The 12288-nt window shown below is 29.4% G+C and overlaps 1 protein-coding gene across 1 annotated transcript; it reads left to right on the top strand.

Annotated features, from left to right (window-relative positions):
• Window positions 1-1707: 1707 nt before the first annotated feature.
• Window positions 1708-5791, top strand: LOC114762828 (probable fatty acyl-CoA reductase 4). The gene is made up of 10 exons (XM_028952421.1): window positions 1708-1806; window positions 1903-2006; window positions 2124-2323; window positions 3217-3317; window positions 4166-4367; window positions 4468-4629; window positions 4754-4835; window positions 5138-5254; window positions 5414-5541; window positions 5662-5791. The coding sequence occupies exons 1-10, from the start codon at window positions 1734-1736 to the stop codon at window positions 5789-5791; spliced, it is 1299 nt and encodes a 432-aa protein (XP_028808254.1). The 5' UTR covers window positions 1708-1733.
• Window positions 5792-12288: the final 6497 nt, after the last annotated feature.

Raw genomic sequence — 12288 nt, 5'->3', positions numbered from 1 at the left:
CTATGTATCCGCCATCCCGCTGTCCCGGATGGTTTTCAAAAATTTTAGATGAAATTTGGCACGGAAAATAAATTATAAATTCCTTTGTAAATATGCCACAAAATTTTTGCAATGCCTTTAGTTGCATCCAAAAAAGTTTGTTGCAAAAGCAATTTACAACAGTTTTTTTTTTTTCGATTTTCATCACAAATTTCATATTTTGTGATAACATTTTTTGACCTGTACTTTAGTGTGCTCTTTCAACTTTTTTTTTAAATTTTTTTAAGGTAGGCAGGCGGCACTTATTGGGGTGTATGGGTTTTCGGCGTCCATGTTCACCTTGAACGAAACAAATTTTATTATTCAGTTGGCAAAAGCGAAAAATACAAACCATCTAGGTCATTTTTAATTGGCAGTAGAAAAAATAACTTATTTATTTCAATCTAACTTTTAGAAAAATTAGATTAAGTAATATGATTTATATTTGAATTGGTTTTTATAAAAATTAGTTTGTAAAGTAAAAAAGTTGTTTGGATTATAATTAAATAACTAAGTTTAGTTTGTAGAGTAACTAAAATGGGTATGACTTTTATTAAATAGTAAAAAATGATTAAAAATATGAATTTACAAAATATAATAATTTTAAATTATTATAATAGGAAGAAGTTATATTTAATAAATAAAATATTTTTAAATTAAAAATCATAGTAATGTGAAATTTTTTGAAACATTTAATATTACATAATTAATTGGATGATGTACTCTACACAATTTATGTAAATATAAAATAAAAATAATATCAAAAATAAAAAATATTATAAAAACTGTGAAAAATTATTTTCACTTAAGAGAATAATAAAAATAAAAAACTAAAATCTAAATGGGAACCGTAAGGAATACGTAGAGGGAGGCATAACCATAACATAAACATAAGGGTAAAAATGTCTTCTAATTCTAAAATATTGCTTTTGCATAAGTTATAAGTACTTTTGTTATTGTGTTTAAAAAAGCAGGTTTTAGCTTATAAGTTAAATTATCCAAAAGCTGTTTCAAATAACTACTAAGTTTGGAAATTAGAAACTGTATCACACCTATAAGCTACTTTTTGGCTGTTGAATGAAACGCCCTACCAAACAAGCATCTAGTTGATATCCATCTTATGTTCGGTCCCGTCAAAATTAATGTCAAGGAGGTGAATATCAATAATGATATCAATAATAGAGTTTAGAAACAACGTAAAGATCTTATTTTTCTTTGTCACAATTCAAGTTTAAAATGATTTTTGGGAAAAAAAAAATCAGTTACCCACAAAACCATGCCAAACATGATTTTTTTCCAATCCAGCTGCATTTTTTTTCTCGTGCCAACCAGCTTTTGTGACTTCCTAAGCAAACAAATTCTAAAGTCGTGAACATTATTTCATTTGAAAAGAATTCAAAACACATGAGTTCAACATTAGATACTACCTCTTGTTCTAATTATAAGACTTTATTTATAAACTATAAATGAGGTCGTATAATTAGGATTACAGGTGGTATCATGTTTTATTGGTGATTTGTGAGACACCACGTGCATGCAGTTTATGCAATTCATTTGAATCAATAACAATCTGCCCGCTACTTTCACCAAAAATATAGAACGAATTAATATTATCATCTCCATTATAAATGCCTGGTGATAATTCCTTGCATACTACTCACCAATTCACCGTATAGTACTATAGCTACCACTTCATTCCTACAGTATATGTGGATATGGCAAGCGTACACCACTTTTTCAAACAAAAGACCGTTTTAGTTACTGGATCCACCGGCTTCTTAGCAAAAGGTTCGTATTCTCTGTATTACTTGTAACTTTCATCTATATCCACACAACACAGTACACAATGATCATTTTAGTGACTGTTTATGTTTGCCTATGCAGTTTTTGTAGAGAAGTTATTAAGGATTCAATCAGATGTGAAGAAAGTGTATCTTCTTATCAGAGCATCAGATGATAATGCAGCCGCAAAACGTTTCTGTGATGATGTACGTCAAATCTTAAAGTTATTATTATTCGTCCATTTTATAGTGTACACACACACACACACACCCCTTACTAACGTATGTATATTTTTGGGCATAAATTGATTGATGGATATATAGATCATAGGAAAGGATTTGTTCAGGGTTCTACGAGATGAGATGGGAGAAGATTTTGATTCTTACATATCAGAAAAGGTAGCTGCAGTTGCAGGTGACGTTTCTGCTGGAAACTTGGGACTTAATGATGAAAACCTTGAAAAGCTGTTGGGAGAAATACAAGTTATTGTGAACTCAGCTGCAGTTACCCAATTTGATGAAAGGTAATTAACGTAGTCTATGCCTCCTTTTTGCATGTGCGCTTCAACACCATTTGTTTTATATTCACATCTTGTCTAAACTTTTCGGTGTGGTGTCACCGACTTACCCACACTAATGTTTTCGCAAAAGCTTGGTATTGTTCAGAGAGTAGTATAACCCCTCCTTTGATATAGAGAAAGAATTAGGAAGGAAAACTCCAAAAAATTATTAAAAGGGAAAATAGCAAATAAAGACCCCATAATATGTGAAATTGTGATTTGAGACTCTCAATTTAAAAAATAACAAATAAAGATCTGATCCCATATTGTAAATATGAAATCTTAATAAAATATTTGAAATGCCTCTCAGCCAAGTGACAAGTTGACTATGAAAAATAACAAGTTTACTCTAATGAATAACAATTTCAGTAGGCCAAATCACAACTTAGCTGAGAGTAATTTCAGACATTTCACTAAGATTTCATATTTGCAATATGGAACCGGGTTTCTATTTACTATTTTTCAAATTGATGGTCCCAAATTGTAATCTCCCATATTGGGGGTCCCAAATCGCAAAGTTCTAATATTTCTCTCATTCTTTCCCTTTCCAGACGAGGGCTAAAAGATGAGTGGTATACAAACGAAATTTTAAACTGGAAAAAGGGCCAATTTGTTTTTTGGTCAAACACACACGCACGAACAAAAATATTTTAACCAATCAACACTGCGCCTTTATTTGTTTTATATCAAATTAAAACATGAATTAAATCAATCATTCTTATATCATAAATCAATGATGAAGATAAGTAATATAAAAGTGTTATTACAAATTAATTTGTAATAATTTCCACTTTTAGCACATTACTGTAATATATATCGTGCGGATTTTTTTTGTTCTGGCCAACTATGTCATGCAGATTTGACGTTGCAATGAATGTTAACACGATGGGCGCTCTGAATGTCTTAAACTTCGCAAAGAGGTGTCAAAAGATACAAGTTCTTCTCCACGTATCAACTGGTAAACATGCATGTTGCTTCTTTTTATTCTAAATATAAGAACTAAATAACAATTTTAGAAGGATGAAGAAAATTAATTAAGTTAATTTTATCTAAAAAATATATATTAATTTTTCTAAGATACCCTTATTTAATGATTTACATTAAATATTGCTTAAAAACTTCTTTTAATGTGTGCAATTAATTGGCATAATTAAGAAAAAATTATAAATTTGGAAAATAAAGTTCTCTTTAACCAAAGAAGCTAAAGTATCTTGTTTAGGTACAAAACAACCTTTCAACCTACTATTTCCTACATTTAGAATGGGGTGAAGTAATTAATAATCTTTCTGGTAATGAGTTCTTTACTTAGGATCAGAGGCAACAGATCAGCTTCGTGGCTGCTTAATAGTATGTTTTGTTTAGCTATGTTGACTATTTAATTAACTTGAAGCAGACAGTAAATAAGCTAAACTTTAGTTAATTTCTGATTATTGCATTTCAGTTTTTCTAGCCCTCCCATCGGCCGCATGCCATCTTCATCGCCCAGCAGCTAAAACCCCGAATGTTCATATATAGGCGCAGACCTGAGCCAAACTTGATTTAGACTTGTGTGGATCATTACTAGACATATTTCTTGGTCTTGCATGGCTTCAGAAAAATTAGTCATATTGTGGCTTGCTGTAAAATTATACAATCTCTTATCCTAATTATAAGACATCGTTTGAAACCTTGTAGTCTACAAAGTCTTATAATTAGGACTGGAGATAGTATACTATATACAGATATATTTTAATATTGAGGATTATAGTATACTATATACACATATATTTTAATATTGAGGAGTATGACTCAAATTATTTATCGTAGCATATGTGTGTGGGGAGGCTAAGGACAAAGAAGTAGTAATACGGGAAGAACCCTTTAAGATGGGACATGCCTTGAAGAAGGTTGCAGAATTAGACATTCACGCGGAACTCGGTTTTATGAAGAAAAGAATGCAACAGCTCGAAGAGGAGAATGCTGATGCAAAGGCCATCTCAGCTGCAATGAAAGATTATGGACTTAAGAGGTTCTTTAATTATCAATTCAAAACCCCACATCTGTCTTTTTCATCCTTTCTAATCAATAACATGAACTAATGAATGCAAATTTAAATTAAAACTAAACAGGGCAAACTTATATGGATGGCCAAACACTTACGTATTTACAAAAGCAATGGGAGAAATGTTTCTGTCACATCTCAAGGATCCGATTCCGCTAGTCATCCTACGCCCAACCATGGTGACCAGTACCTACAAAGAACCCTTTCCTGGCTGGATTGAAGGTTTCAGGTATTAATCACTGTGCATACACGCTGGACATTCTATTATTAATTGTATGTAAATTACCTTCACAATATATAGAGATAATAAAAGTAAGGACGAAGCTGGAAAATTATATATTTTATGATTACAGAACAGTGGATGCCGTAATCGGTGGCTATGGCAAAGGAAAATTAACTTGCTTTCTGGGTAATCCTAAGACAATTTTAGACTTGGTAAGTATTTATATGTATTCCTTTCTTCTTTAAATATCCATGTTATAGAACAATCTATGCATGGTTGATACATACTATATTTTAGCGTAATATATATTATTTAAAATTTGAACCTCGGCCAGCGATTCATAATGACGATGATGATGCAGATACCTGCGGACATAGTAGTAAACTGTATGATGGCAGCAATGGCGAAACATTCGAATGAAGCTTCAGAGAATTACGCATACCATGTTTGTTCTTCGTCAAGAAATCCTTTTAGACTTTCATCTCTTCCTAATATCTTGTCTCTTTATTTCAAGAATAACCCACTGACCACCAAAAATGGAAAGCCTTTGATGATTCGATCCAAGGCAACATTAGCAAGCAACGCTCATTTCCATATGTATTTGCTGATTCAATATCTGCTACCACTCACGGTATATCATCTTCTACGTACACTTCAAGCTGTGCAAAACAATCTCTATCTCTCTCTCTCTCTATATATATATATATATATCCCACCCTAGCTACCTCATGTCTGTAAATATTAAACTGCATGTACTAATGTTTTTGCACGTTTTGGTGGATTTCAAAAGGGATTAAATTTAGCGAACAAAGTGCTTTGCGGAGGCTTCCAAGATGCTTACAATGGCAACCACAGGAAAATCAAAATGCTGACACGAATGGCTGAGCTTTACAAACCTTACGTCTTTTTCAAGGCTACGTATGTTTTTTTTTCTAATTTAATTATTCTCTTTTCATTGATTATTTCGTACTTATTTATGTTAATGCGTAAACTTAGCTTAACTTGGAATAATTAATGTTATGAACATAAAAATAACAGCTTCGACGACAGCAACACAGAAAAGCTGCGGAAGGCAACAACGGGGTGGGAGGGCGTTGGAAGTATTGATTGGAGTGAGTACCTGATGAGCGTCCACATTCCTGGCCTCGTCAAGTATGCAATTAAATAATCTTCCAAGTGATTTCCCCAAATTGATTAAATCATATAAAATAAATTGTACCAGATCAAGGTATTTTTTTGGGGAAATTGAATAAAAAAAAGTGGAATTGCATGCATGAATAATTATCAATAATTAGTTAACTCTAGTAATTTGAAAAATAAGTAAATAAATTACGAAGGTCGGCATGCTGGAGAATGTATCTTCGCCTCGTCCACTATCGTCCACTATGTATTGGGTTCATCTCCCATGGATAGCTTTAATATTAAATGAAAGCAACCATATACTACCTCGGATCTTTAATATAAAATATTGTTTAATTTTTATTTTGATCCTAAATATAAGATCCCTATTCATTTTGTCTCTCATATTTATGCATTTTTGTTCAAGGTAGTCTTTTTAACAACGGTAGTTCTAGCCAATGCACTTGATTAGTAAGGATATTTTAGGAAAGATAATACCTATTTATTATAAATAACTAACTTAACTTATTTTTTTAATCTTCTCAAATTAATCAACTAGCTCTTATAATTAAGAACAGAGGTAGTATTTCTTAATATATGCTGATCGGAAAGTTCGATGATTTGCATATGTATGAATTTAAACTCTAAGATGACGAGGATGCTCAAGGCAGGGAATCTGAAAAATAATTGTGCAATATAATCATCGTCGATATTTGGTATAAAATTATTCACAAATCATGAACAATAATACTCTTCTGGTTTTATATTTAGAAGCAAAGGGAGTATTATAGTTTACTTTTCCTGAGCTTTTCTTAGATTGTTTTTTGGCCCGGGGGGGTCATTTATAATCACAGTAGTATATTCTGACTCTCATGACCTGCACTGCATGAATAAATTTTTTTTTAATATTAATAAATTAATAATCAATTTTCATATTAAAAACCGAAAGTACTTCGATTCTTTTTGGATGCAAAATGAGTTTAACAGCCTCTTAGTTAGGTCCATGTATATATCATATGATTAGATTTCTGAGAGTTAAACTCAGCAAATGTGGCCCATGAAAAAATGCATCGGGAAAATAAAAGGACCACGGGGTATTTCGTATCCTTTTTACGCATTTTTGGAAACAAAATAACCACGCATATATATATATATATATATATATATTATCAAAATCAAAAAACAACGTTTATATTTGGAAATTAATTATTAAAGGGACCATAAGTTGAAAGTAGTTTCAGTACATCACTTTAATAGACACCCTAAACTTATTAGATCTTAATCATTCATATCTTATTTGGATGGTTCAAATATGATTTTTTTTATTTAAAATAATTATTTTAATATGTGTAGAATTTAAAATAGCGATAATTAACTATTATTTTTTTCAAAAAATAATTTTTATTTAAAAATATTTAATTAAAAATTTTAAATTTAAACTATTCAAATTATATATAGACAGTTCATATTTAATAAATTTAAAATGATTATAGATTGATATTAAAATGGGTCACCTTCAAGGTGTAGACGTACAGATAGTTTCAAAGAAATTTAGATGGGGAACCAAGAAAAGTGCATCCAAAATAAGAAAAAATTAATTTAACAGTCCTTATACTTTTATCAAAATTTAAATCAGGTTCCTGTAATTTTTTTTTTTTTATCTGACCTGTAATTTTTTTTTTACATTTTATTAGATCCTTATTCTTTACTCAGCCAGTAACGGAAGTCCTTCCGATTGTCGTTACCTTAAGTTGACAACACTGACGTCGCACTGTTCAACATCTGACTAGCATCATCTTTTTCATTTCACCTGTAACACCTACGCCTTCATCTTCTCTCTCCCGCACCTCCACTCTGTAAGATTCCTCAAATGCAGGTCGGCTAATTACTCTCAGATAGCACCTGCTTTAGTAGAAATTTCTCGATTTCACAAATAAAAAATGTTATTTTATATAATCATAATTTTTGTTTTCTCTATGCCACCAGGTCTATAAAATCCTATTTTTGCGATGACAGGATCTTCTAACAACTCCTTCCCCAAAATGGATATGTGTGTGTGGATAATGAAACTATTGGTTCTTCAAGTTTGTCTCAATCATTAATTTAGTCCTTAAAATGTAATAATTTTATTAATTAAGTATACAATGCGCAATTTTATATTCTTATTATTAATTGATCTCATCACACCAACAATTTTCTCTGCAATCCTTAAAGTGTTTTTATCCCTGAGCAAAGAGTAGTTAGATTACATGCATATGAATCGGTGGCTTCATTAATAATAAGGCCTAAATGTGAAATACTAAAAAAATTATGAATATATAGGATCTTAATTTCATTGGCCAATTAAGTGCCACCTAGCGTTAGGACTTAGGACTACCTGGGGACGTGCTTCTTACGCATAGTGATCTTTTGTCAATTAATTAAAAAGATAAGAATAAAATTTATAGGCATTTTTCAAGCTATTTCTAGTTATTACATATATGAAAGTGGGAGTTCCAGGGCAATTATCAGATAAGAAATTTCAGAAAAACCAATCCACATTTATTACAAATAAATAGTTTAACTAATCTTCTAAAATAGGTATAAATTGGTTATTTGGTTATAATATTTAAGATGAGAGGAAACGAAGGTGGTATAAATACAGCTTTAATTGGGCTAACAATACTTGAAAATGATCTATGTACATAATAGTAATTTTAAAAAGCCAGTCGGTACCCAGCATGGTCCAGAATTTGAGCACGTTTCTGGTAGAGGTTAGCATCAGGCAGATATTTTGCACATGAAGAAGGTAATACCTCCGGTTCATTTATAATATCTTATTTATAGATTATAAACAAAATTTTATAATTAAAACCAAAACTAATACTCCTCCGGTCCTTAATATAAGACCCATTTAACTAATTTGATTAGATTAAGGAAGTTAGGTAGTTAGTTAATTATAAAAAAGTGACACATTTTTCCTAAAACACCATAATCGTCTTTCTTAATACCCCCTCTTCCTCTTTTACTTGATTATGGTTGAGGGAGTATTCATAGGGGTAATTTAGAGAAAATTGATAAATATGAGAAATGGCTCTTATATTTAGGACCAAAACCAACTCAAGAATTGGGTCCTATATTAAGGACCGGAGGAGTATATAATTGCTGATGACTTGATATCCTATAAAGAAGCAGGTTGTGCATCGAAAGTGACGGCACTCACAACTACGTATCAAAATTTGATGAATCATAAAATTAGTTCTGTTGTGGACTTATGGTATTACTGCACACTAATAAAATTATCTCATGCTCCTCTGGTCATATTTTTTTGTCATATTTATAAAATACTGAGAAAAATTTTATATATAAATATACAATTTTACCTTTTATTTATTATTGTGTTTATTTTATTTACATTATATGAAGTATAGTAATATTAAATAAGGATAAAATTAAAAAATCGTTAAATTTTAAATACGAGTTAACAAAATTTAAAATTTTTCTTGATTTATGTTAAACTAGTTCAAAATGATTTATAAACAAGTCTAAAAGAGTATACTGTGAAATGCGCAAAAAAATAAGAGAAAACCATATTGGAAGTACCTATATTTTTTTTTAATTTCAATTGGTACCTATATGTTTTTTGTTCTTAAACTAAATCTTTATTTTTCCTCTATTAACATCATTAATCCTTATGTAGAGACTAAAAATATCAATAGAACAAAGTTATAAGAGCTAATGTTACTAAAAAGATAAAATTAAATGTTTAATTAAAGGAAAAAACACATAGGTACCAAATTAAAAATAAAGAGAAAGTATAGGTACCTTCAATATAATTTTTCCAACAAATAAAAGACAACATGACCTTAATTAGTTCTGAGCATTAGCAGCCAAGATGAAAATCAGACTCACGGCATGCATGCTGTGGATGGAGGGATCAAGTCAACGGCCACAATCTCTCGACTGTACAGGGGCAGGTAATCCAAGACGATCTCGTACATATGCGCAACGACCTAAAGTTAGGCGTACGCGAACAGATTGTTTCAAAGAATATTAGTATGATTAACAGCCTGTTTGGATGATGAAAAGCAGCTTTTGAAAGCCAAAAGCATGTCCGGCACTTTTAGAGGCGTTTGGATTAGTTTTTTTGTTGTTGTCAATTTTACTTATGAGCTGAAAAGCTTATTTTTTAATCATGATCATAAAAAAAACACATGAAATTTATTTATGATTTATGTAAAATTAATTTTTTAAAATTAAAAGATATTTTTATCTTTATGTTTATGTTATTCTTATGCTTCTTAACCAGTTTTTAGTTATTTATTTTTAATGTTCTTTTAAATAAAAATAATCTTTAATATAATTTTTGACAATATTTTTAATTTTAATATTATTTTTATTTATATTTATATAAATTATGTAAAGTATATCATCTAATTAATTATATAATATTATTTGGTTCATAAATTTTCACATTACTATAATTTTTAATTTAAATATATTTTATTTATTAAATATAATTTCTTATCATAATAATTTAAAATTATTATACGATGAAAACTTATATTTTTTTTATTATTTAATGAGAGTTATACCCTTTTTCACCATTTTACAACTAAATTTATTTATTCAATTATAATTTAAATAATTTTTTTACTTTATAAACTAATTTTTATAGAAACTGATCCAAGTATAAATCATATTAACAAATTTAATTTTTAGCAAATCTCTTTTTTTTTTAAGTTAGATTAAAATTTTTTTTTTTCCCTATCTCCGATTCTAATGTATCCCAATGCGATGGCTAAGTTATTTGCTGGCTCGCCACTTGCCAGGGCGTGTACCTGTTCCAACCGCCTTAATTGATGATGCATCAGCCATGTCAATTATCGTCGGTCACATCCAACTTTACGCGTCCAAAAGTCAAATTATTAATTAATACTCCGTCCCTTGCTTTTTCAGTATAATAAAAAATATTATTTATATAATCATAAATTTTTGTGTTTACGATGACGGAGACATCTGGATAATGAAAGTATTGGTTCTTCAAGCTTGCCTCAATTATTAATTTAGTCCTTAAAATTTAATTTTTATTAATTAAGTATGCAATGCACAATTTTATATTCTTATTATTTGATCCCATCGCACTTTTTTCTGCAATCCTTAAAGTGGTTTTATCCTTGACCGAAAAGTGTTGGATAAAACCAAACTATAATTTCAAAAATAGTTTCTGAAAAATAAATTTTGTGAAGAATAAATTTTATAAAAAAATGATTCTGATAACGTGATAGTGTTTGGATAGTTGTCATCAGAAGTATTTTTTATATGTGCTAATTACTAAAAAAAGTATAAATTAATATGATAATTACATAAAAGATTGATTTTATAATATATTTTAATTTGAAGGAATAAGATTGTTAATAATATATTTTTTACCAACATAATTAATGACATATAAGATAATATCATTAATAATTAATTAATATGTGTATATATATTTATAAAATATAAGATTAAATATGTCTATAAAAAATAATTAAGGGGTGTTAAAATCATGTTATAGTTGAGATTCGTTCTAACATGCATAATTATACCCTCCAATTTGAGCCAGAAGCAGAATGGATTCACTTTTTCTGAAATCATGATTTTGAGTCCAAAACCATAATTTGTTAATTTTGTCCCCTGTTTCGTAATTTTTTTTATCCAAACCATGGTTTGGGATGTTATCCAAACAGACCCTAAATAGTTACTTCTCTTATCCTATTTATAAAGTAGAAAGAAAATATTTTTTGATCCTATTTATGGGATATTGAGAGAAATTTTTTGTATGAATGTATAATTTTACTCTTTATTTATTATTGTGTTAATTTTATTTACATAAGGTATAACATATATTAAATAAGAATAAAATTAAAAATTTGTTGAATTTTAAATAAGAGTTAATAAAATTTAAAATTTTTCTTTATATGTGTAAAATATATTGAAAGTTACTTATAAAAAGACCAGTTAGAATTATGTCTTAAAGCAATTCCTCCCCCAGCCCAAAAAAAAACAGAAGTTTTGCCAGCGTCCAGTAAAAGAATCGGCGGCTTCATTAATAATGAGACCTAAATACTCTGAATTATCCAACAAAAAACTTTTGAATATGTGAGATCTTAATTTCACTGGCCAATTAAAGTGCCACCTCGCGTTAGGACTAGCTCGGGGCGTGCCTCTTACACACAGTGATCTTTTGTCGATTAGTTAGAAAGACAATAGTAATAAGATTTATAAGCATTTTTCAAGCTATTTCTAGTGATTACATACACAGAAGAGGGAGTTCCAGGATAATTACCAGATAAGATAGTTTTTCAGAAAAACTAATCCACATTTACTACATATAACTATTTTAACTAATCTTTTAAAATATGTATAAATTGATTATCTAATTCTAATACTTTAAGATGAGAGCACGACCACGGTGGTATAAACACAGCTTTAATTACAAAAACCAATCTACATTTATTACAAATAACTATTTTAACTAATTAATTTTTTAAAATATGTATAAGTTGATTATCTAATTTTAAT

This window comes from Neltuma alba, unplaced genomic scaffold, assembly GCF_004799145.2.
Source record: "Neltuma alba isolate B1F8T4 unplaced genomic scaffold, ASM479914v2 tig00011243_pilon, whole genome shotgun sequence".
Lineage (NCBI taxonomy): Eukaryota > Viridiplantae > Streptophyta > Magnoliopsida > Fabales > Fabaceae > Neltuma > Neltuma alba.
Note: the sequence above shows the minus strand (reverse complement) of the source record. Positions and strands in the feature narration are given on the sequence as shown.